The 25673-nt window shown below is 45.1% G+C and overlaps 2 protein-coding genes across 4 annotated transcripts; both read left to right on the plus strand.

The window, feature by feature from the left end:
- The first annotated feature begins 352 nt into the window (after window positions 1-352).
- DNAJC5G (DnaJ heat shock protein family (Hsp40) member C5 gamma) lies at window positions 353-1884 on the plus strand. Its single transcript, XM_055326976.1, has 4 exons — window positions 353-465; window positions 684-987; window positions 1209-1350; window positions 1832-1884. The coding sequence occupies exons 1-4, from the start codon at window positions 353-355 to the stop codon at window positions 1882-1884; spliced, it is 612 nt and encodes a 203-aa protein (XP_055182951.1).
- A 2177-nt stretch (window positions 1885-4061) lies between these two features.
- Window positions 4062-25671, plus strand: TRIM54 (tripartite motif containing 54). Of its 3 annotated transcripts, none has more exons than XM_055327525.1 (9): window positions 4062-4547; window positions 20832-21004; window positions 21509-21680; window positions 23222-23317; window positions 23955-24188; window positions 24446-24468; window positions 24580-24704; window positions 24855-24947; window positions 25250-25671. In XM_055327525.1, the coding sequence occupies exons 1-9, from the start codon at window positions 4380-4382 to the stop codon at window positions 25264-25266; spliced, it is 1101 nt and encodes a 366-aa protein (XP_055183500.1). In that variant the 5' UTR covers window positions 4062-4379; the 3' UTR covers window positions 25267-25671. The 3 variants fall into 3 exon arrangements, with proteins under 3 accessions (XP_055183500.1, XP_055183498.1, XP_055183497.1); XM_055327523.1 differs by having other exon boundaries at window positions 25391-25671; XM_055327522.1 differs by having other exon boundaries at window positions 24855-25671.
- Window positions 25672-25673: the final 2 nt, after the last annotated feature.

Below are 25673 nucleotides of genomic sequence, written 5' to 3' on the forward strand. Positions count from 1 at the left end.
GCTTGGACAGGGCCAGGGCTGTTTGCCTAAGGTACTAGTAGTTCCAGACAAAATCACTCTCTTCCCATGGTTTAGACCTCCCCTTGTCTGGAGGACTGTGTAGCTGAAGGACGCTGGGAAATGCAAGGAGATGTTTGCTCTTTAACATTTGAATTTAGATGTCTTTTCTGGTCACCTGCACCTTCCTGCCAGTCACAAAGCCCACTCATTGTTGTCTTATACTTGTCTCTTTGTAGTCATCTTACCTACCTAGACCCAGAAGGCAATGAGTTTCCTGTCACTGGAAGTTCACTCCTCTGTGGCCTCGCCTGTGGAAGTTCTCACAAATGCTTCTTCCCCTATGACCCAGATCATGTCTCATTTGGATGAAGCAGCCCGCCAGCTGTCCAAAAGTGGGACAACTCTCTATGCCGTGCTGGAGCTTAAGAAAGGTGCCTCACCTGAAGACATCAAAAAGGCTTACAGGTTCAAACATCAGCCTCTTATTAAACCCCAGAATTCCCCGCCGCCTTAAGCCCTTGTCTTTCTACCTTGCTTTCTGACCCATTGTTAAATCCTCAAGCCTTCACTTTGGGTCACATGGGGCCATCATCCTTTTCAATGTGGCATGGCCAGGAATTTAGATGTGGGCTGCTTGCCTCCATCCTTTGTGCCACATCTCATGCATTCTTCTTTTCATCTAGAGACCTATCCCTGTCATTCATCCTACCTCCTTCCCCAGCCATTCCCCCACCATCCTCTCTCCACCCTCCTTTTGGGTATTGCCTGGGTAGGAAACTGGCCTTGAAGTATCATCCAGACAAGAATCCAGGGGATGCTCAAGCAGCAGAAATATTCAAAGAGATCAACACAGCCCACTCCATACTGAGTGACCCTAAGAAGCGGAAAATCTACGACCGGCATGGCTCATTGGGAATATATATATATGATCACTTTGGCGAAGAAGGCGTCACTTACTATTTTACGATGAATAGTTGTTGGTTCAAGGTATACAATTGTTCCTAGTCCCTTAAGTATAAGGAAGGAGGAGTGGCCCTCCTCTTGTTCAATAGCTGACCCTTCTCTCCCAGGACAGATCCTTCTGTTTTCTCATTTTCTTGGTGCTAAGGGGATTGAGGGAGGGGAGTGAAATGGAACTAAGAACTGCTGGGTTGAAAAAAGAAAAAAAAAGAACTGCTGGGTTGAGGCCATCCTTTCCTACCTTTCAGACACTTGTCCTCCTGTGCGCTCTGCTCACCTGTTGCTGTTGCTGCTGCTGCTGCTGCTTTTGCTGTGGAACACTTAAGCCACCATCTGAGGAGGTTGCCAAAAGATATCAGCAGAATGTCCAGAATCAGCCTCCGAGGTCAGGTGAGAGCCATAGACAGATTCTGAGGTAAGAGCTGGATTAGGAATGAAAGAAATTGTTGGGGGTGAAACTCTGAACACCTAGTGTGGGAGTCTCAAGTCGGTTTTGAGGTAAAGTGAAGAAAGAGAAGGGGATACACTCTGAGGGGCTTATGCCAAAACTGATGGTTTGAATGTAATATTGGCCTCTCATGACTGTTAGGCTAAGGAATGGGGTGGCAGTTAAGGTAAGGAATGGTGGGAGAGTATCTAGAAAAGGCAGTAGTTGAAGACAAGCTAGAGGATGATGTTTATTGCCTTTACTGGGAGGGGAGATGAGGTGTCTGAGATCATTTCCATCCCAAGGAGTTAAAGTGAGGCTTGACTGAAGTTCACTCTAGTTCCACCTAGTGATGCTGATGTGTAACTGCAGGGTAATGGTTTTCTCACCACTATATTCAAAATTGTTACTAAGTAATTGTATGTTTTTCAAATTCCATCATAGGAAACAAAAGAAATTTTAGAAGAGGGGAAGATGATAGCGAAGATGATTTCTAAAATATGAAGAGGAGTGAGGTATATATGGAAGCTAAAATGCAGCATTAATCAAAGGATAAGAAAAAACATACACTAACTTGTAATGAGTCATTAATAGAAAGTTTGTATCTTATACTATAGACTTCAGGTGTTTATATCCTTACCCACAGGGGGCTTGCTTTGAATTCTGGGTCATCGTTCCTTCTGGTTAATAAGATGCCAACCTCTTTTGCCCACAGGTGCTGACCCAGCAAAGGGTGCCTGCCCATCCCACTGGACACGTTGAAGAGAGGAGCAAATAGCCCTGTCCTGACATTGACCCTGATTTCCCCCTCTTTTTTTTTATAAGAATCCCAACTTTGGAAGCATTGATGGCATCTATCCCAGTGAGAATACCACCTCTGTCCTTGATGATACCACTGACCCGGGCAATACAAGGTCACCCAGCTATTCTTTTTAGCTCCAGTCCCAATTTTAATCTGTTTAGATAACAGCCCTCCCATCCCTACCCTTATGACTTCTCAGACAGTGGTGAGCATTCTTTTTCCTGTGCACTCTTTTTTCCTGTGCCTTGGGATTTGAGCCAATTTCAGCTGGTAGGGGCCCTGAGCCACTTGTAGTATCTCCACCAAGATCCTGATAACTGAGCAGGGTGGTTCCTATCCCAGAGCTGCTCTATCAGCTAACCCTCCTTTGTTGCAACACTGCACCAAGAACTTTTAGCATCAGCCTCATTCCTATACCAGCACACCTTTCTGGGGCTGGTCTCACTTCTCCTGGTGCCCAAGCACTTGATGTTGTCAGCATCATTCTATGCCACCATGACTCAGCTCAGGCAAAGTATGAATGCATTTGAGGTGTAGAGGTAGTTATCTCACCTTTGGATTCTGTCTGGACTCCACCACAGCACAACACTCCTCACCATGGGTCCTGTGGGCTGACCAAAGTTCATACATCAGTGGTTGCTTGCCTCCATCCTTTTTACCACATCTTATGCAGGCTTATCACCATATATGTTGTTCTTAAAATGGGCATGAAACATTTTATAGGGAAAAGATACTACTTTTACAGACCCTTTCCCCACTTGTGCCTCTTCATACTGCCTGTTTGGTACCCTCTCCACACCATTTATTTCCCATCCACCCAAGGTCAGAACTGAGTAACTCCTCAAACTTCTCTCTCCTGACTGGGAGAGGGACTAAGAAATGTCAGTAAATAAACGATCTTTTGTCCAACCCAATGCATTTGTTGGACCTCAAAAAGACGAATCATGCCTGGGATAGAGCAAAAGGCCCATGGGAGAAAAAGACAGAGGGTGGGTTGCCCCTATCTGAGACCAGCCTGCTTTGGAAAGGAGGAGTCCAGAACAACTATAGAGTTGGGGCAGAGGCTTCCTGGAGCCTTGTGATTATGACTTTGTCAGTGCTCTAAAATTTCCCTGGAGACCAATTCCCCTGGTGCCCAAAATAGGTTCCTGGCACTCAGGTCCTTTCTGCTCAGCTCAACTTCTCTTGATTTCCCAACAAATTTAAAGTCCTTGGAGTTGCTCCAGTGATGTGTTCATGGACCAGATTCCCACACTTTCTCAGAGGCATGCTCATGAGGTCGTTTCAGGCCCTGGGGCAGCTGCCAGCTCTAGCACCCTTAGCTTCTTTTCCTAGGGTGATACAAGAAAGTTCTAGGCGAGAACAAGAATGGACCGGAAGTGTTGGACCAGAGTCTTTCCCTCTAGTGTCTGATGCCCCTGTTTTGAATCACAGGGTTCAGCAGAACAGGGTGAAGATCACAGGTCAAGCCTTGGAGGTCCTGTCTAGGTTTTGAGATCTCTCCTTCCACCCTGAGCCATGTATGGTTCTCATCCAGGCCATTTTAGATTCTGCATTGTTGCTCTGGAAGAAGAGCCCACACCAGAGCATGGGGGTCAGGGGCACACCAGAGCCTACTGAGCGTGAGAGCTTGACATCTTTGCAGACCCACCTTTTACCATAAGCAGTGGAGCTCACTCCTGCTCTTATGAGAGTCACCCATTCCTGAGTGAGTCAGGGTCACTCACTTGGTGACAGCTGTGGCTCGCCTTACATGAGCTAAATTGGGAGTTGGAATGTCATGCAGATGCCCCTTGTTCCCCACCCCCATGTTAAAATTAATCTCCTCTCTGGGAAGTGAGGGACAAACAGTACTGCCCATAGAGTGAACAAGAATCATTTGGGGAACAAAAGGAGAAATTTTCAGGGACAGAATCATTCAGGAAGGGAGGGACAGATAAAGCTACATGTGCCTGGTTGGGGTACAGAGCAAGGAATAGAGAAAGAGAAGTATCTGAAAACAGCTATCTGAAGACGAGGTGAATTGTTGGAGGAAGGGACAGGAGAGATAGCAGAGCTATTTCAAGAGTGATCAGTAGAAGGGAACATAAGAATCTACGGGCTGTCTAAAGTAAACGAGGAAGGGTCCAGGGGCAGTGAGGGAAGGCCAGGACTAGGGCCAAGGCCAGGGCAGGCATAATCGCTGAGGGGATGAACTTCACAGTGGGTTTCAAGCCGCTGCTAGGGGATGCACATAGCATGGACAACCTGGAGAAGCAGCTCATTTGCCCCATCTGCCTGGAGATGTTCTCCAAACCGGTGGTGATCCTGCCCTGCCAGCACAACCTGTGCAGAAAATGTGCCAACGATGTCTTCCAGGTGGGCCAGGGATCGGGGGAGGGCAGGACCAGGTAAAGCAGTGCAGATTTGTGGGAGACTTCTCATCAGGTCAGAGCTGAGACCAGAAGGTGATGGGGCAGAGTACTCTATGAAGTGGGTGGTATCTGTCCTGGCAGAAGAGCAGAAGATTCGGGGTCCTAGTAGATCCCAAAGTAAGCATGAGTCAGCAGCTGCTCTGCAGGCTGGCGAGGACAGCCTATGCATGCCTGGACAGCAGCTGGAAAGCTGGTATCTGCAGAGGAGAGAAGACCCCCATAGAAACTAGAAACTGGGAGGGAGGTGGTCCTACCCTAAGCTGCTTAACACTCTGTACTGGACTCTGTATTCCAGTCTAGAGTTTCAGATTTTGAGAATGATATGGAAGATTTGGAGAAAATATCAATGAGATAATGAAACATTAAAAAATAAGCCCTATGAGCACAGTCCATGATGAAAGTATTTGTATTTGAGGCCAAGCTTAGCACATCCATCTTTTGGGGCAGAGTGGGAGTGGGTAGGAGATTGGGAATTCTCCCCAACTAAAGTTCACACCTGTGCCCCACTCCAGATTGGTCAATAAAGGGGCCTGCTGGTTAAAAAGTACTGTGGTCACTTAAGTAGAGAGAATGCAGAGAAATGCAACCAGCTTTGGTTTATGTGCGGTCATGGGCAAAGCATAGCTAATCAAATTCACAGATGTCATTTTAGCTACTGGTTTCAAAAAGAAATGCCGCATATACCAGAATGGTTTATAAACAGATTTTCTATTTTGACCTCTGCCACTGGAAGAAAGATCAGAGAAAGTAAGGGGAAAAGTTGCATACACACACACACACACCCCTTGCAAATGAAGTAAAATATCTGAATAAACCAGAGCTAGCTAGCTTAGTAGGCAGGGCAGTGTTAAGGAACATCACTAACACATATTCTTCACCTGTATCAGAATTCAGGGAGAAATGTGTTGAACACAAATGATTTTAAAGTAAACCAAGAAAATGGCTTTTTTTTTTTTTTCCGGTTCTTTGGGGCAGCATGTTTGGGAAAAAATAATGGGCTGGCTAAGTCAGGCTGTCCCATAGCTGTGCCCTGTGACCTATCCTTGGCAGTCTGCCATCTTCCTGTTGAAGCCCATTCCCATCTCCTATTCTTCTGTGTCTTAGCCTGCTGTTACATTGTTTGGCTCCAGAATATCTCAGAGCCAAGGATTTTCCCTCTCTGGGAAGGGCTGACTGCTCTGTCTGCTTATCCTGGACATCAAGTCATGTACTAGAGGCTTCGCCTTGCCCACTATTTTAGTTTTCCTCAGGCTAAGTACATTTCTGAACATCCTTCAGTCAGATGCCTAGGAGGGAATGGCAGCAAGGTTTTGCCATCACTTTTCATGAATTTGTAGTGGAAACATCCTTCCATTAGATCTGGAAATACATGAAAGCAAAGAGAAGTTTTGAAAGTGAGGGTAATCTGTCCTATTAAAAAAAAAAAAGCCACCAGAGTATCAAAGTACGAAGCATATAGTATCATCGGGCAGAGGGTCCCAGGGAAAAGCTCTCTGTATGGAGGCTACAGAATGTTTAAGTGGCCTCCCTTGTTCTAGTCAGTGCTCTATATCCAGGTGCACCATTTTGGTGCCTTAAAGCTCTGAAATACTGATTGGACCCAGAGAGAACTGAGACTGGGCTGAACCCTATGCAGAATGTTTGGGAAACAACATGGTTCCCAGAACTTTGAGATGGTTCTGTGGATCTGGACTGATATGTCTCTTTTAAAGTGCAGAGCACCCCTGGGCATCCCCCACCAAGGAGAAGAGTGAACAGCTCATTTCCTTGCTCTGCTTTATTTGGGGCAGCCTGGTGGGAGGCTGACCCAGTTCTTTGGCTGCACTTATGTATATACATCTCAGTAGTTCTCCCTCTGAAAGATGAGCATATTTAGTTTTTTCACACATTGCCTCCACATTTTGACAACTGTAGGCATAATCAGATTGTCTGTTTTCTAAGTATGGGAACAAGAATAAGACTTTTGGTAACTCTATCTTAAAACCACTTAGGAAGAATACCCTGAGAACATTGCCTAGAAAGTTAATAGAACTTATAAAAGTTATACCAGTGTCACACACACACACACACACACACACACACACACACACACACTTTAAAAAATAGTATAGGAGTTTATAGCATGAAAAATGACTATCTCAGGCTCTCACTTCCCTTCTCCAAATAGAGGTAGCCATTTCCAATTTTCTTGGGTACCCTCCCAGAGATTTTCCATGGATAGGTCCACCTATGTTTGTGTGTTTAAATTACACTCATCGTCCTACATCTGCTTTTGTTCACTTACTCTTTCTGTAGTTATTCCATCTGCACACATTCAGATCCGCATTTTCATTTTAAAATGGCTGCAGAAGTGTGCCTGGGTGGCTCAGTCTGTTAAGCTTCTGACTCTTGATTGTGGCTCAGGTCATGATCTCAGGATCATGAGATCAAAACCCTGTGTGAGGTTGAGCCTGGGTCCTGCTTGAAATTCTCTTTCTTCCTCTCCCTCTGCCTCTCCCTGCCCTTCCCCCACTCTCGCTCTATAAATAAATAAATAAATAAATAAATAAATAAATAAATAAATAAATAAATAGTTGCATAGTGTTCCATTGTTATGATTGGACTGCAGTCTATTTAAATCAGTCCTCTGAAACATTTAGATGGTGTCCAGTGTTTTGCTGTCCTAAAAACTGCTGTGATGGACAACAAACAAGAATTTTAGGGTATTGTGGGCACCTTGCTGACTCAGTTGGTAGAGCATGAGATCTTGATCTTGATCTCGGGGTTGTGAGTTCAAGCCCACGTTGGGTGTAGAGGTTACTTAAACATTAAAATTTTTTTTAAATAAAAGAAGTTTAGAGAATTGTGATTTTATAACATCGGGTTAATTAGAGAGCCAGGAAAAAAATCTGGAAAGTTAAAACTTTTAATTGAAAATGTTGAACAGTATTAAGGGTTTGGGAGAAAATCATCCAGAATCCTACCTCCCCCAACACAGTGATTTTCGCATTTGTGTATTACTTTCAAGCTCCTGTGGCCATGCATATCTTTATATAGCTGCCATCACAATTTAACTAGTTTTATTTAGAACTGTAATACTTCTCTCCCTCACTCTGAATTTAAAGGGAAAAGACACCGAAATATCACATTAACCCCCTCTAATTTCTCCCTCCCTCTTTCTCCACACTTGCACCCACTCAGCTACCAAGCACTTTGACTAGAGGAAAGCTGTTGGTGTGGGAATTTGACACAAACATCTTCCCATGCGTTTCTGTATTTGTAAACTCTATTCACTCCTAAACTCCTTTAAGCAAGCCTTCAGTTTATTTTTATACCTGCCCCCACTTCACTGTGGGCACTTGTTTATGAGCTGCAACCTGTTGTAATTTAACAGACAACCAGAAGGCCTTAGAAGAAGGTTGTTGAGGAACAGCTTTTCTGGAAGGTGTCCATTTAGGGAGAGATTTGCAGATATGAGCATATGAAGTAAAGGGCCACCTGCTCTAATAAAGGGCAGCCTGGGAAAGCTATGACTTCTGTTTCACTCCACCCTGAAATCTAATTCCTTATCGGTTCATTGTAAAGACCTGCTGTCATCAAGGAGAGGCCCATCTCCTGAGGGCACCAGGACCTCCGGAGCCCAACAATGGCAGGTCTCCTTTATGAGAAATCAGTTCACTGAGAGTTTGTGAATGCCATTTACCTTGTAGCAGAGTTAAGGATCTTGCTTACTTGATGGAAGAAACTTACTTAATGGAGAACAAAAACCTAGACTGAGACTAGCTCCTGGGTTCTGATCCCACCAGCTTCTTCCTTTCTTGTCATGTGATGTCAATCAGGCTATTTTACCTCTCAAGCCTGTTGACATATAGATTAAAAGGATGCTTTAACATCCTTGTAATTCTAACAATCTGATTTTACAAATTCAAGAAACCTTATTACGAATTTCTTTTTTTTTTAAAGTTTATTCACTAATTTTTTTTAGTAATCTCTACACCCATCATGGGGCTCGAACTCACATTACTGAGATCAAGAGTAGCATGCTCTTCTGACTAAGCCAGCCAGCCATCCCTGGATTTTCCTTTTTAAAGCATTTTTTATTCTGTTACCAGTGTCCTAACTTTGACTCACTCTTCTGCTTTTCAATTTTCCTTCCAGCCAGTCTCCTGTCACAGAGCCTTGGTGCCAGGCTCTTTGCTAGGTCAGGCAGAGCCAGCCCTCCACTAAGAATCCCTCTCCTACCCACAGCTCAGCTTTTGCCGACATCTGAATTCTTCCAAGACTCTTCAATATTTTTCCAAATATTCCAAATGTCTGGTCTTCTGTCTACCATTTTCCTGTGGTTTCTCCAGTATACTCTGAAGATCTGGCTCAGAAGACCTGCATGGTCCACTATTCATCATTGGCCAAATCACCATTTTGGGGGAGATAGCCTCCAGACCCCCTCACCCCCGAACTCATAGAGCATCTTTCTGGATGGAACATTTCTCTCTTTAAAAAGATTTTATTTATTTACTTGACAGAGAGAGAGAGAGAGAGAGCATGAGAGAGCATAAGTAGGGGGAAGGGCAGAGGGAGAGGGAAAAGGCAGGTTCCCTGCTGAGCAAGGAGCCTGGTATGTGGCTCAATGTGGGGCTCTATCCCAGGCCCCTGGGATCATGACTTGAGCCGAAGGCAGGTGCCAAACCATTCAAGCCACCCAGGCACCGCTAGATGGAACATTTCTATTAGATGCTATGAAACATTACCAAAAAAAAAAAAAAAAAAAAAAGGAAGTACCATATAGCCTACAAGACATCTCTCTGCATGTATGCCACACAAAAGCCTTGAACATAGCCTAGGATTAAATTCTATTTATTTACTCCATTCCATTTCCTCCTCCACAGTAGAGAAAGAATAGTTATTTCATGTCCTGTGGTTCTATGTGGTCATATACTCTTAGGATTGTTAACAACTCTTTGTGCAATGCTTTATCACTTACAGAGTACGTTCACATGAGTGATTCCATTTGAGTTAGATAGAATGGATGTGATTTCCATTTTACAGGGAGAGCTGGACACAGCTTATAGACATACAAACAGAGGGACAGAGCAGGGACATAAATCTAGGTCTTCTATTACCTAGAGTCTCTACACATCATCTCATTGGCACAGGAAATTTTGCTCTATGGGGCTGACTTTCTTGTGAAAATGTAAGATCTCAGGAAAGAACAAAGACATTTCTGTGTGCAATAGAGCCCATCAGTTATTTTTTCAGTCCTTTTTTGAGTTAAGTACAGGCCTATTGCCATATGCCTCTACACAATTGTTTACAAAATTTATATCTTTTTTTTATTTATTTATGATAGTCACAGAGAGAGAGAGAGAGAGGCAGAGACACAGGCAGAGGGGGAAGCAGGCTCCATGCACCGGGAGCCTGATGTGGGATTCGATCCCGGGTCTCCAGGATCGCGCCCTGGGCCAAAGGCAGGCGCCAAACCGCTGCGCCACCCAGGGATCCCCAAAAGTTTTATCTTAAAGAAGATGTTAATTCAAAGATGCATTATATCCAGTGTAGTTTATTGAGTTCAGAGCAGGTCTATTCCCTGTGCTTCTACACAGTCATCTACAAAAATTTGTATCTTTTTTTTTACAGTTTTTATTTTAATTCCAGTTAACATACAGTGTTATTTCTTAGTCTTTAAATAGATAAACAGAAGCAGAAGATGGGATTTTGCTAACTTGCTATTTGTCAATTGAGAGATCGTTAGTCCAATGTAGAGACGATCAGCTATGAAGGTATCGTAAGCATGTTGCCGTCCACACCTTAGTATGTGAGATTCCTGTGTGTGGTGAGACCATGTAGGAAGTAATCTATTTTTGGGTCATGGACCCCTTTGTCAGTTTGTAAAGCCTGTGGGCCCTAAAGGCAATGTCTGTGGCTTATGTAAGAAAAATATTTTTAAATGCATAAAATATAACTCCTATGATTATAAAGACACTGGATCATATTAGAACACAGCGTGCATTCTCATACATTCTCAACAGGGCTGATATTGCCCCAAGTATATCCGCAGCATTAGAATTTCTTGTTATGATTTTATTTTATTTTTTATTTATTTTTTTTTAAATTTTATTTATTTATGACAGTCACACAGATAGAGAGAGAGAGGCAGAGACACAAGCAGAGGGAGAAGCAGGCTCCATGCACCGGGAGCCCGATGTGGGATTCAATCCCGGGTCTCCAGGATCGCGCCCTGGACCAAAGGCGGGCGCCAAACCGCTGCGCCACCCAGGGATCCCTTGTTATGATTTTATTTTAAAATTTTTATTTAGTTTTTACTTTCATGTAAAAGTTCTGCCCAACTTCATTGAGATATAATTGACAAAATTATACATATTTGACATGTGCAAATTTAAGGATTTGATATTGTGAAATAATCACCATAACCAAGTGACTTAACATATCCATTCCCTCACATAGTTACCACTGTGTGTATGGTTTACTGCTCTCTTAGCAGTTGCCAAGTATACAATATATCATGACTAATTCCAGTCACCATGCTATACATCAGATCTCCAGAACTGATTCATCTTATAATGGAAAGTGTGCACCCTTTGACCAGAATATCCTCATTTCCCCCAATACTGGGAACCACCTTTCTACTCTATGCTTCAATGAGTTTCGCTTTTGTAGTTTTTTGGCACTAAAAGTTAATGGGGGAAGGAATTGATATTGGGGGCAGGGAATGTCTTAAAAGATTCCTGGAAGGAGCAGTAATGAATACAAGCTTGAGAAGCACTGGAATAAATTACCAGAGTAATTAGAACATGTTTGATAGAGTAATGTATTTGCTTCTGGATTAACATATTAAATCACTAGATCAAGCAGTGGGCTTCAAGTAGTTTAGAAGTAGTGATAAACATAAATTATTTTTGGATATTTGAGCAACAACAATAATGTGATGTGAAAATGCCTGTGATTTCTGTGGGCAACAAAATACCACTAAAACTACTGTGGTTTGGGATCCCTGGGTGGTGCAGCGGTTTAGCGCCTGCCTTTGGCCCGGGGCGCGATCCTGGAGACCCGGGATCGAATCCCACATCGGGCTCCCGGTGCATGGAGCCTGCCTCTCCCTCTGCCTGTGTCTCTGCCTCTCTCTCTCTCTGTGACTATCATAAATAAATAAAAATTAAAAAAAAAACCTTTAAAAAAAAAAACTACTGTGGTTTGTTGCTTACCTTTATGACTGAGGAAATGCCCAGTTTCTGCTAAAGGCTAGTGAAAATCAAGGTGTGATTTTTTTTTTTTTTTTGTCATCCGTGTTTACAGAAATCTAGTCAAGGATCTTTGGGGGCTGGAGTCCCCAAGTTAAATACTCTTGCATTTCAGGCACCAGCATCTTTCCAAGAATCAGGCTTGGAATGCCTGAATAGTCTTTGACTTTCTCTTCTGCCCCTGACCTAACCATGTCTATGTGAATGGTCAGCCCTACTGATCTACCTCTGGCATTCCTCATCTTTCCAAGATAACTGCCCCTCCCTGAGGGTAGGCCCATGACTTGCTTTGACTATGGCACTTGCTTCCCAATTGATCTGTGCCTTTAACCTCTCTCTCTCTTCACACCTATCTAAATTACCTCGCCTAGATTAATATTCACTCTCATTTTCTCTCCTAGTTCAGAAACCTTGCCTACAAAATTAAGTTCAGATCTTTACCCTTGAATTCAAAGCCCTCTGATTTTACCATAATTTTTAAAAAATAAAATTTAAAAGGGATGCTTGGGTGGTTCAGTCCATTAAGCATCTAACCCTTGCTTTCAGCTCAGATCATTATCTCATGGGTCATGAGATTGAGCCCTGCATCGGGCTCTGTGTTCAATGGGAGTCTGCTTGAGGAGTCTCTCCCTCTGCCCCTCTCCCCAATCTCTCTCTTTCTCTCTCTCTAAAATAAGTAAAATTGGGATGCCTGGGTGGCTCAGCGGTTGAGTGTCTGCCATTGGCTCAGGGTGTGATCCCAGAATTCCGGGATCGAGTCCCACATCAGGCTTTTCACAGGGAGCCTGCATCTCCCTCTGCCTATGTCTCTGTATCTCTCATGAATAAATAAAGTCCTTTAAAAAATAATAATAAATAATAAAATAAAATATCTAAATAAATTAATAAATAACATTTGAAAGCCCTTCATTTAAAAACTTACCTTTCTAGCTGCCCCCCCCCATGACTCCACAGTTTGTAGTTTAAAATCCTATAGTCTCTCTGGTCTCCTAAAACTCTTTACTACCTAGCCGTCTGCTACCTGTGTACTGTCTTCAAATGGTACTTCTTGAACATCCCCTCCCTTGAACCACCATGGTTCTTTACAGTTCTAGTGGTTTATCTTCGTGGTTTTTATGGCACCCTGGCGCCCCCTTTCCAATCATGTCAGGACTGAGCATTGCATTTTTTAATATTTTATTTTTTCTTAAGTACCACATCCGACGTGGTGCTGGAACTCAACCAACCCCAAGATCAAGAGTCATATGCTCCACCAACTGAGCCAGTAGGCACCCCGAATTTTTAAAAGGTAAAAGTTCTTTTTCAAACCTCAGAGTCTTTGTTGGTTTTTTTTAAGATTTTATTTATTTATTCATAGAGACACACAGAGAGAGAGGCAGAGACGCAGGCAGAGGGAGAAGCAGGCTTCATGCGGGCAGCCCGACATGGGACTCGTTCCCGGGTCTCCAGGATCAGGCCCTGGGCTGAAGGCAGGCGCCAAACCGCTGAGCCACCCGGGCTGCCCAGCCTCAAAGTCTTTGTACAAAATTTGGAAATTATAAAAAAAAAAAAGGAAGGAATAACCCACAATTCTATCACTCAGTAATAATTATTGAAAAAATATTTAACTTTTATTTTTATGCATTTTAAAAGTGATTCCTTATTGAGTGAAATTTGAGAAACGTAGATGAATACAAAGAAGAAAATTTTTAAATCACCCATTTCAAAATTGGGATCCTATTTATAAATTTATATCCTACTTTTTTCATTTAAAATCATAACATGAGTATCTCCCCGGGCTATGAAGAACTGTGCTAAAGATAATTGCATAATAATTCCATAACTTGGGATCCCTGGGTGGCTCAGCGGTTTGGCGCCTGCCTTTGGCCCAGGGCGCGATCCTGGAGACCCGGGATCGAATCCCACGTCGGGCTCCCGGTGCATGGAGCCTGCTTCTCCCTCTGCCTGTGTCTCTGCCTCTCTCTCTCTCTCTCTGTGACTATCATAAATAAATAAAAATAAAAAAAAATTCCATAACTTATTTAATTGTTCTTCTACTGTCAAATAACCAGTATATTTCCAATATGAAAAGAAATTATTATTTATTATGATTACAAAAATAGTACAGGTGTATTATATAAAATTCAAACCTCATAGATAATACAAGTGATAGAACATATAAATCCATCTAAACACACTAGGACTATTTCAGAGATGGGATTTCAGGAACTACTTCTATCTGACAGCAAGAGGGTCCTCCATGGATAGCTATGGGGAGGCACAAACAAGAGAGACCTTGGATCACAGGAGTCAAAGTTAGAGATAGTGGCCTCAGTGGTGTGAGAGGGCAAGGTTGTTATAAAAACCACCAGCTCCCTTCCCCATCTCACAGGCAGATACCCTCACAGGTCAGCGTATCTGAAATTCTTTTTTTCTTTTTTTTTTTTTAAGATTTTATTTATTTATTCATGAGAAATACAGAGAGAGAGGCAGAGACACAGGCAGAGGGAGAAGCAGGCTCCCTGCAGGGAGCCTGATGGGGGACTCCATCGGAGGACCCTGGGATCATGACCTGAGTGGAAAGCAGGTGCTCAACCACTGAGCCACCCAGGTGCCCTGGCATCTGAAATTCTTAACCATATTATATCCATCAAGGCCCATTGCTCGGGGAACCTCAGCCTTTGGAGGAGGTGCTAAGTGCAGATCCTTCTTTTTAGATATGAGGAGATTGAGACCCTGAGAGAAATTGTTTTCCTAAGGTCATAAATGGCAAATCCAAATCCAGATCTTCAGATCATTGCTACTTTCCATTTATTGTGCTGCTTTAAATGCCTTCTGTTAAAATATAGAAATGATGGGGTGTCTGGGTGGCTCAGTGAGTTAAACATCTGCCTTTGGCTCAGGTCATGATCCCAGGGTCCTCGCTCCCTGCTCAGCAGGGAGCTTGTTTCTCTCTCTCCCTCTGTTTGTGCTCTCTTGCTCTCCCAAATAAATAAAATCTTTAAAAATAATAATAAAATATAGAAATATTACCAAGAAAGGGTAACAATTTTATCCATATATCCAGTATAGATGACTTTCTCAAAATAATCACCCAGCATTTGCAAAAAAAAAAAAAATGGTACATGAGACAAGTTTCGATTGAGGAGGGAGTCAGGAAAGGGTTAGAGTGACTCCCCAGATTTCATTCTCGTTTTGCCTTCCTAATTTTTGCCATAGCTGTGTACCACCTGTGCTATGATTGATTATTTCTGCTTAAAAGGACTCACTTTTAAAGCGTATTAAATATTTACTTGATCTTCATTCTAAATTACAAAATCCTCGAAAAATCACTAGCTATATGGACTGGTTATTTTTTCTAATATGCACAAAATAAATACATGAAAATTTTCAGTGTCCATCCTTATACCACCTAAAATCTTCATGCCTGTCATCAGTATGTATACCATACTTGGGGAAACACTGAGCTAGCTCACGGATAACACAGAGTGGGCCTCTAAGCAACATGAATGTGCCAAGAATTAAAGAGCATGGAAAACCCAAAAGATAAACTGAACTGGGGGATCCCTGCGTGGCTCAGTGGTTTAATGCCTGTCTTTGGCCCAGGGCATGACCCTGGAGTCCCAAGATCGAGTCCCAAGATCGAGTCCCACATCAGGCTTCCTGCATGGAGCCTGCTTCTCCCTCTGCCTGTGTCTCTACCTCTGTGTGTGTGTGTGTGTGTGTGTGTGTGTGTGTGTGTCTCTCAGGAATAAAAAAATAAAAATATTAAAAAAAATAAACTCAACTATTTCATTATTAGTCACATTTAGCCATAGTGTGAAATGGTGCACGTGCACGCGCACACACAAACGCAGACACACACACATATGCATGCCAGGGACTGACTAGCAAAGGATGTGGGGCATGGAGGTGGGTAGAGGAAACAGTGCTGAAGCAATCATAGAAAGGAGGGGATGCCCTGGAGCCTAAGAGGAAAGCCAGCCAGCTCGCCCCGGTAGGATATGACAGGAGGACCTGAGCTTTGGCAGGAGACTATGGGACCCGTGGATGGCTGGGAAACCTGTGCTGGGCTGTGGTACCTGCTCCAGGGAGTAGCACCAGCCAAACTGCAAATAAGTGTGACCCCTCCCTACTACCTGCTATTGAGCTCTCCAGCTCTCCAGAAAGGTGCTCTTCAAACAAAGGATTTAGATTGGACTTGCTGATACCGATTGTCTCTCAGACCCCTGGGTCCCAAGAGAATGGCAGTGATTAGCCAATGGGATGAGCTGCTAAAATGTCTTTACTAGCAGGGCAAGTGGGGAAGAGGTAGTGTGCTTTCTGGTCCACCTGAGTCTGAAGGGTTTTTTAAAAAAAATTTTAGGGGCACTTAGGTGGCTTAGTTGGTTAAGCACCTGAATTCTTGTTTGGGCTCATCAGTGATCTCATGGAATTGTGATCTCATGGGGTCTCAAGATTGAGCACTCAGCAGGGGATCTACTTGGGGATTCTCTCTCTGCCCCTCCCCTCACTCTCTCTCTCCCCTTCTCTCCAATGAGTAAATCTTTTAAAAAAACAATAAAAAAAACCAACCTACTTTTTAAAGATTGTGGCACAATGCATAATATATGTTTATCATCTTAACTATTCTTTAGTGTGTAGTTCAATGTCATTAACTATATTCACATTGTTGTATAACCATTCCAAACTGAAACTCTGTACCCACTAAAATAACAACCCACTGCCACACTCCCTAGGCCCTAGCAACCACCATCCTACTTTTTATCTCTGTGAATTTGACTATTTCAGGTACCTCATATAAGAGGGATCATGCAATATTTGTCCTTTCGTGATAGGCTGATTTCACCTAGCACAATGTCCTCAAGGGTGACCCATACCGTACCATGTAGTCCTGATTACTTTTATCCTGCTATTTTCCACTCCATCTATGTGACTTCTATCAGCGTCATGCATTCTACTTCCCACTATAGTGTCAAACGTGGATTTTGTTTCTATGCTGATAAGATACTTTACATGATTTCTTAATTCTGCCAGTTCAATTCTCTTCTCTAGCTCTGATCACTTACAGCTCTTCTTAAAAAAAAAAAAAAGGTTTTATTTATTTATTTATTTATTTATTTATTTATTTATTTATTTATAGAGCATGAGAGAGAGTGCATACACACAGGGTGTGGGTGGTGGCAAGGAGCAGAGGGAAAGACAAGAAAACTCAGCATAAAGCACAGAGCCAGATGCGGGGCTCAACCACACAACCCTGAGATCATGATCTGAACTGAAATCAAGAGTCAGCCACTTTAGCCAACTGAGCCACCCAGTGCCCCTTTACTTACATCTCTTCTTTAATCAAAGAAACTATGTTTTCCTTATTTCTTTGAAAAGGTTAGACTGAAAGAGTTTCTTAGAGCAATTCTTCTTCCAAAATATTCTTCCTCTGTCCGTTGCTTGTCATGCCTCTTTTTCCTTTTTTTTTTTAATTTATTATCTTGGCTTATATCTCCTATTGGATCCTTTCTGCTTGCCATTCCTCTTTGAATAGGGGTAGTTCTATTTGAGGCTGAGGGTGAATCCTTTACTCAACCCTCTGTTTACCTTGGCTTTCTTCCACCGTTCACTTAAATGTAAACTGGCTAGCTAGATATTATCATTGATTTGCAATCTCTGTTTAGTCCTTTGGCTGCTTTGGTGAATTAGAGGGGTATGACCTGGATTAGTAGGCAACTGAGTGTCTCAGTTTGGTTCTGTTGCCTCAGAACACTTTTCACACATAATCTGAGGAACTGTCTGGGGGGCATGTGGAAATCCATGGGAGGAAGTCTCCCTGAGATTTGAGCTATTTCCTTTCCTTTTCACAGACAAATAGGTCATTCTGGTTGCAAGCTGGGCCCTTATCTTGCTTTGTTGGGTTTGGGTTTGATGGCTCATATTTTGTTTATCTCTGCTCAAATAACATCAGTCCACAGTTGCACAGCTGACTTACATTGTTTTTCCTTTCCTTTATGAAGGGTTGGTTAAACAGATTCACTAAAATCTGTTTAGCCTGAGATTCAGAGAGGCAAATGTTAGCTCTGGGCATCATTCTTCAGGTGGCCTCAATTTTATTGCATCTGACAATGTGGTATATTGATTTTTAGGGTGGACTCTGGGGTCAGAGTGCTTGAGTTCAAATATTGGTTCTGCCACCCATTATCTGATGACCGTGAGCAATTGATTTAACATCTCTCGGCTACAATTTCCTATCTTTGAAATGCAGCTAATAGTAGTACCTATTTCATAAGGTTGATAAGAGGCTTAAATGAGTTAATACAAATAAAAGGACTTAGAGCAAAACCTGGCATAAAGTATGTGCCCAATTAGCCACTGTTACTATAGCTCCTGTAGTCCAAGTGAGGGAGTAAATGTTCATTTTCTCCACCATATTTACAAGAAATTCTTGAGGGTTAAATTCATTAATGCCTGGGAAGCCCATAGCGTGGTGCTCAATACATAATAGGCCCTCAAAACATGTGTCAAATGTTAAATAATGAGTATGGAGAAAGGGGGGAGACAGTGTGGGAGGAAGGTAGGTGAAAGACACTACTCAGAAGTTTGTGCTCTGCCCTAAGACTTTAGAATATTGCCCCCTTTCCAGCCATTCAAACATTCACTGAGCACCTTCAGATGCTAGCCACCAGCTAATCAAAGAGAAGTAAGATCCCTCCAGGGTTAGGGTTCTCCCAACACATCCTTACTCACTTGTATTATAAATAATGAAAGCTAATTGTATTAAGCAAAAGCCTGGTGTTCTTACACTTTAACCCATTCCCTAAACTCAGCAGTATTGATACAATTCTAGCTATGGAGAAGGACAAAGGCACAGACACAACCTTGGATAATCTCAAATTAAACAATTTGGCTTTATGATGGCCTGAAGTGTTAACTTCTTATAATTTACAAGAAATCCCCCCAAAATGTGACATTTGTGGCATGCCAGTCACTCTTGCCAAGACAGGTTTGCGCACTTCACAGGAGCCACGTTTTCTGCCTTGTCTACATCTCTTGCTTTTAAAGGTTCAAACAAGACCGTGGACTTGGATGCCCTCTATGTATTCTGGGTGCTGTCACACACACATAAGGGGCCCTCTGGCTGATAACCAGCATAAGGATTTGGAGAATTTCATCAAACTCACCCACAGGAAATACATCTAAATTTTCAAAGTCATAGGTGACTATTTTCTTCATTACTCACTCTGAATCCATGATCTTCCAGCCAGTCAAGACTAGGTTCTCCAATAAATGACAGAAAACCCAAAATAGCACTGGCTTAAGGAAGCTAAAAATGTGTTTCTTCTCTCAAGCAGAAATATAGGTAGGCAGTCCAGGACTGCTTCATCAGAGACTCACTTCTTTTATCTTGTTGCCATTGTCATCATGTGACTACCTCCTGGTTCAACATGGCTGCTTCAACTTGAGCCATTCCATCTTCATTCCAGCCAGCAGGAAGGAGAAAAGAGTAGGCCGTGCCCCTCCCATTAAAGACACTTCCTAGAAATGGAACAAAACATTGCTATCTACATCCCAGAATGCAGTCGCCTGGTCACACTCAGATGGAAGGGAGGCTTGCACACACAGCCTTTATTCCATGTGTCTTGGTTAAAAAATTCAGAGGCTCTATTATTGAAGACAAAGTGAATATGGAAGAACAAGCAGTCTCTGCCAGTCTCTTATCTCTGCTGCTGTCCATAAGTGGACTCTTTTGTCCTCTCTGAAGACCAGCTTTTCTGTTCACACTTTCTGACCCCTCCCACTTTCCACTTCCACTTGCATAAGACTACAGGTGGCCACAGTCAGCTTTTTGCCTAACTCCACAAGTCTTTTCAGTTTCAAAGCTGCAAGTGGTCTAGCCACCGCCACCTCCCCGTTTCAATTCCAAATTCTGGAGAGAAAATTTGATTGGTTCTGCTTGGATCAGGTGATCACTTTCTCAACTCTGAGCCAATCATCTGTGGCCTGGACCGTGGCAGGGTTCTTACTTTTAGGATGGGATGGAGCAAGTTCTCTTAGAGGTGTAAGTGATGACCATCTCTTGTAAATCTTCCTTCTGAGCTCACTCTTTTTTTTTTTTAATTTTTATTTATTTATGATAGTCACACACACAGAGAGAGAGAGAGAGGCAGAGACACAGGCAGAGGGAGAATCAGGCTCCACGCACCGGGAGCCCGACGTGGGATTCGATCCCGGGTCTCCAGGATCGCGCCCTGGGCCAAAGGCAGGCGCCAAACCGCTGTGCCACCCAGGGATCCCTGAGCTCACTCTTATCATAACACCCAGCCTGCTGGATGTGTTGCTGGGTTTGCTTGCCTTTAGGGCAGGGATGTGTTTGTTTATATCTTATCCCCAGGGCTTCACAATTACCTGGCATGCTTAATATTTGTTGTAGAATAAATAATTCAATCTAGTCCTTAATTTTACAGAGATTGAATGCTTGCTCAAATTTACACAGTAGAACAGTGTTAGGGGCAGCAGTCCTGACTCACAGTCTCTAAAATAGTTTCCTAGAATTACCCTGCATGACATGGCTTGTGTGCCCCATTGTTCAGCATTTGTTTCAACTTCCCTGCCAACGGCTCCAGAGAATCTCCCCCAGATGTGGTCCAAGAGAGCCTCAGGAGGACATCGCCTGCACCACAGAATCCATTTCCAATCTTAGCCTTCCTGTCAACATCAGTGTCTCCCCACATGTGCAAGCTGGGCCTCTTTGAAGAGATTCCATCCTGACTGGGCCTTGACCAAAGTTAGGCTCTGGGTGCAGGGATACTTAAGAAGTAATGAGGCAAAAGTGGGAAATAAGATCTCCATGGCTACCCATCTGAGTTGCTCTCAGAGGAGGAAGGCCCCGCCATTGGAAAGAGCTGATGTCTCCTCTTCCACCATTCTCCTGCACCTCAGCCCTTTCCTGACCTTTCCTCCTGCCTCCTCCCTGTTCCCTCATGCCTGCCTCACTGCCTGTTCTCTCATGCTACTTGTCTCTATAGGCCTCGAACCCTCTGTGGCAATCCCGGGGCTCCACCACCGTGTCTTCAGGAGGCCGTTTCCGCTGCCCATCTTGCAGGCATGAGGTTGTCCTGGACAGACATGGTGTGTATGGCCTGCAGCGAAACCTGCTAGTAGAGAACATTATCGACATTTACAAGCAAGAGTCTTCCCGGTGAGCTGTCGGGACCTCTTGTCTCTCTAAGGAGCAGGGCCTGGGACACAGAGGGGGAACTCATCAGCCAAAAGGGAAGGGCTGAAATGACCAGCCTGTTTCTTTAGTTTAGAGATAAGAGCGCTGGACCCTAGGAGGGGGAAGGACTTGCCCCAGGTCACCCAGCTCAGGTGTCTCTGATCCTGGTCATGCTTCCTTTGCACCCTCTCCAGCTGGGGAGTGGCTGGTGGTCCACCAGCAAAGTCCTTGCCAGCCCTCTGTGACATCCTGCCCTGTGAGACTTCCTTGCCCCCTGGAATAGAGGCTGTTCTCGAATCTAGCTCTTTGTATTCCTCTAATGAAGAGCACTATGGAAGTCACTCACCTGCTCAGCCCCAGCCCCAGCTGTGACTGGTAGCTGGCAAAGGCTGAAGAGAAGGTATTCCTGGGGCCCCACAATCATAGGACCCACCTCTCTCCAGCCTGGCCCCTGACCCTTCTGCCACCCTGCCCGCTCCCCTCCAGGCCACTGCACTCCAAGGCTGAGCAGCACCTCATGTGTGAGGAGCATGAAGAGGAGAAGATCAATATCTACTGCCTGAGCTGTGAAGTGCCCACCTGCTCTCTCTGTAAGGTCTTCGGTGCCCACAAGGACTGTGAGGTGGCCCCACTGCCCACCATTTACAAACGTCAGAAGGTATCAAGCAGTGGAGGGAGCAGGCATGGTGGGGCTGGGGACAGTGAACAGGGTCTCCAACTTCAGCCTCTCATTCCACTTGGTTTTAAAGGCTGGCAGATCAGGGCTACATTCCCAGCCCTATGCATGACTCAGTGTGACCTTAGGTAAGTCACTCGACCTCTCTGACCCTGACTTTCCTCACTTATAAAATGAGGGTGAAAATGCCAACTTGTAAAGTTATTTTAAGGATACAATTAGATGGATACAAGCAACTTCATTTTGGCAGCCTAGATACTCTCTAGGCCCTCTCACTACCACACAACTACATTTGACATAAAACATAATTTTAAAACTATATCAGTGGGGCACCCGTGTGGCTCAGTCAGTTGAGCATCTGACTCTTGATTTCAAATCAGGTCATGATTTCAGGGTTGTGAGATCAAGCTGCATGTTGGGCTCCATGCTCTACTTTGAGATCCTCTCCCTCTGCCCCTCCCCCTAGTCTCTCTCTCTCTCATGAACAATATTAATCTTTTAAAAAAGGGAAATAAAAATTATATCAGAGGACAAATGTTGGCAGTATTCCTGAGCTAGACAGCTGAGACTATGCCTCCAGACTCCTGAAAGGTGGACACCTGAACTGAAGACCTCCACAAATCTTGGGTTAAACTGGAATCTCAGGAACTAAGGTAGTCAGATGTGCCACCGGCTTTTGACAAAAGCAAATGCAGAATCTGCATGGAGGAAACCCACCCAATTTAGGCTCTTGGGGTTTCCTTAGATTAAGAACAACAAAATATTAATTCAAAAGTGAAGATACAGAAAGAAGTGTACCTGAGTGAAGTCAGTAGAAACCAAAATTAGAGATTAGACCTCTGAGGAATTCAGATATTGAAAATATTAAAGAATTGGGAATTACTGTGCATAAAATGCTTTCTTAAAAGGATGGAATAAAACCTTAGCAATAATAGATTGCCAAACATGCAGATTTAACAAAGAGCCAAATAGAGCTTTTAAAAATGAAAATGTGATTGTTGAAATAAGACATCCAAAGGGTAAATTAAATGACAGATTCCTCTGAAGAAAGAATTAGCAAACAGGAAGGCAGGCCTGAAAAAGTAGCCTAGGATGCAGCACTGGGAGATGAGAAGGATGAGCACATATGTCTCCTCAGAGTCACAGAATGAGCAAATAAAGAGAATGGAGATGATGTAATAGTATCCTAAGGAATAATTACAAAGAATTTTTCTGAATTGATGGAAGGCATGGATCTACAGATGAAGCATTTAGCCCAGGGCCTGGCAATTGGTGGATATTTGGCAAATGTCTGTCCCTTTCTCATTTGTTGATGGAGGCCCTCCTCTTTCCATCTCCTTCCAGAATCCACAAATGTGCTTTCACACTTCTTGGACAGTACCAAGCCACTAGATCTCTGGAATAGCTACACTGCTGGTGGAGTGGAGGGGCAGTCCTCTCCTAGGCAGCCCTGGCTGGGGTGGGAGGGGTACAGCTCTAGACAGGGTCCTCCAGCTCTAAGTGCTGGCCTGTGTGTGTGGCAGAGCGAGCTCAGTGATGGCATCGCAATGCTGGTGGCGGGCAACGACCGTGTGCAAGCAGTGATCACACAGATGGAGGAAGTGTGCCAGACCATCGAGGTGAGTCTGGGTTGGGAGAGAGGGTAAATTTCTGGGTTCCTGGTGGAGGAGGGAATCACAATTAGTGGGATATGCTTAGCCAAGCTACTAGGTTTGAGTTCCCAGGCTAGCTCCGTGACTTTGGTCCAGTTACTTCACTTCTCTATGCTTTGTTTTAAACATATAAAATAATGATAATGAGAATAATATGATGGCTACCTCACTGGATATTTTTGAGAATTAAATGAGATAATATAAGTAAAAACTAGGACCAGAGATACTTCTGAACTCCTTTAAAATATTGTATTTGCTAAAGAGAGAAAATCTCAAGTTTTCACAAGAAAAAAATTGTAACTATATGTAATGATAGATAACTAAACTTGTGATCATTTCACAATATGTACAAATATGATCATTTCACAATATGTACATTTCACTACATTGTACATCTGAAACTAATATAATGCTAAAAGTCAATTATATCCTAATTTTTAAAAATCTTGTAATTAGTATTACTGAAAAGACCTGGGTTATCAGCAGCCCGTGGCTATGGGTGGGGTACTTTCCTTCCTGTCTGTGCCGCCTGTTTACTGGGGAGTGGGACAAGTAGGTGCCTGCTCTCCCAGCTAGAAATCTTATCCTTGCTCCGCTCTTTCAGGACAACAGCCGGAGGCAGAAGCAGCTGCTTAACCAGAGGTTCGAGGCCCTGTGCTCCGTGCTGGAGGAGCGCAAGGCCGAGCTGCTGCAGGCGCTGGCCCGCGAGCAGGAGGAGAAGCTGCAGCGCGTCCGGGGCCTCATCCGCCAGTATGGAGACCACCTAGAAGCCTCCTCTAAGCTCGTGGAGTCCGCCATCCAGTCCATGGAGGAGCCACAGATGGCGCTGTACCTCCAGGTGGGCGCTGGAGGAGGGAGGGAGGCCGCAGAGTGGCGGCAGTGGGGGCCTTGGCACCAGGAGGGCTGGGCTCCAGTCTTACCTCTGGCACCCACCTGCCCCACGGCCTCGGGCAAGTCACCCCGTCTGAGTCTGTTTTCTCCTCAACGACCCGGGATAGGCATCCGCGCCTACCCGGCAGGACTGTGGGCGCCAGCAATGGGACTTTGCCAGCGCTTGGCACGGTGCTTACGCTCACCCTCCCTTCTTCCCTGCAGCAGGCCAAGGAGCTGATCAATAAGTGAGTAGGCGGAGCGGGAGAGGCAAAGAAGGGGCTGCCTGGGCTCGGCTGCCCCGCAGAGCGGGTTGAGGGTGCTGCGGCGACTCCAGCTGAGCGGCTGCCGCGCCGCAGGGTCGGGACAATGTCGAAAGTGGAGCTGGCAGGACGGCCAGAACCGGGCTATGAAAGCATGGAGCAGTTCACCGTGAGCGTGGAGCACGTGGCCGAAATGCTGAGGACCATCGACTTCCAGCCCGGTGAGGGAGTGAGGATGGGAGGGGGCGGCGGGCGCTGGGACTGGGCGTCCCGAGGCGACGCGGGGAAGGGGGACGGGGGACGGTGGGGGGGGGGTGCGTCGCGGCCAGAGAAGCAGGGACTCCACCTCACGGGGTCTTCCTGGGGGACAGGCGCTTCCGGGGAGGAAGAGGATGAGGAGGTGGCATTGGACGGGGAAGAGGGCAGCGCAGGGCCGGAGGAAGAGCGGCCGGATGGGCCGGAAGGTGAGTGTGGCCCGAGGGGCCTGGCGGGGCTGGCTCGACGCCCCGGGCCCCTCAGCTGCGAGGCCTCCCTGCGGCACCAGCGATCTTTGGTGGCCTCCCCACCCCCAGCGGGAGGGGCGCCCCCTAGCGCGCGTGCAGAAGTACACTCTCTTTCCCACCAGCCTTTCCTCTGGGGCTTTGGGAGACCAGGTTGGGTCGGGAGGTAGAGGAGAAAGCCACGTGGCTGGGAGAAAAGGGGTGAGCTGGGGTTCGGAGCTGCCTTGTTCCTCTGGAACGCCCGCCCACCGAGCTTTCTTTCCCAGGCACTGGCGGGCACTGAGCTGCTCCCCGCGCACCTGGGGCCTGGCGCTGGGGTCGGGGAGGACCTGCTCAGAGACCGCTGCGCCACCCAGCTCGGCGCCCAGCCGCGGGGGAGGGGCTCAATAAAGGGCTAATGTGTTCAGACCCGCAGCTCACTCTCAGTCTCGGCTTCCGATGACCCCATCACCATCCTGCCCTTCTCCGGATCCGGGCCCATTTGATGTCCCTGCGGGGCATCTCCTTGGTATCAAGCACGGTTTGGCGAGCTCAGTGCCAAGGGAAAAGGGTCGGGGTGGTGCGGCGGCACCAGCACCTGAGTTCTTGGGGGAACGATGGAGATGCGGACCCCGGCTGAAGGCCCTTCTGCCCGAGCCCTCGCCGGCCTGGGAGGTCGCACTTTCCCACGGACTCCCACCCTGCTGTAGT

Source organism: Nyctereutes procyonoides, unplaced genomic scaffold (genome assembly GCF_905146905.1).
Source record: "Nyctereutes procyonoides isolate TBG_1078 unplaced genomic scaffold, NYPRO_anot_genome, whole genome shotgun sequence".
In the NCBI taxonomy this organism is placed as follows: Eukaryota; Metazoa; Chordata; class Mammalia; order Carnivora; family Canidae; genus Nyctereutes; species Nyctereutes procyonoides.

What these genes read in the sequence shown, in the direction of transcription:
- DNAJC5G (XM_055326976.1), top strand. Translation starts at nt 353, where the DNA reads ATGTCTCATTTGGATGAAGCAGCCCGCCAGCTGTCCAAAAGTGGGACA. An exon ending in GACATCAAAAAGGCTTACAG is followed by an intron (nt 466 to 683) that starts GTTCAAACATCA and finishes CTTTTCATCTAG; the next exon opens with AGACCTATCCCTGTCATTCA. An exon ending in TGAATAGTTGTTGGTTCAAG is followed by an intron (nt 988 to 1,208) that starts GTATACAATTGT and finishes CCTACCTTTCAG; the next exon opens with ACACTTGTCCTCCTGTGCGC.
- TRIM54 (XM_055327522.1), top strand. Translation starts at nt 4,380, where the DNA reads ATGAACTTCACAGTGGGTTTCAAGCCGCTGCTAGGGGATGCACATAGC. An exon ending in GTGCCAACGATGTCTTCCAG is followed by an intron (nt 4,548 to 20,831) that starts GTGGGCCAGGGA and finishes TTGTCTCTATAG; the next exon opens with GCCTCGAACCCTCTGTGGCA. An exon ending in CCATTTACAAACGTCAGAAG is followed by an intron (nt 21,681 to 23,221) that starts GTATCAAGCAGT and finishes TGTGTGTGGCAG; the next exon opens with AGCGAGCTCAGTGATGGCAT.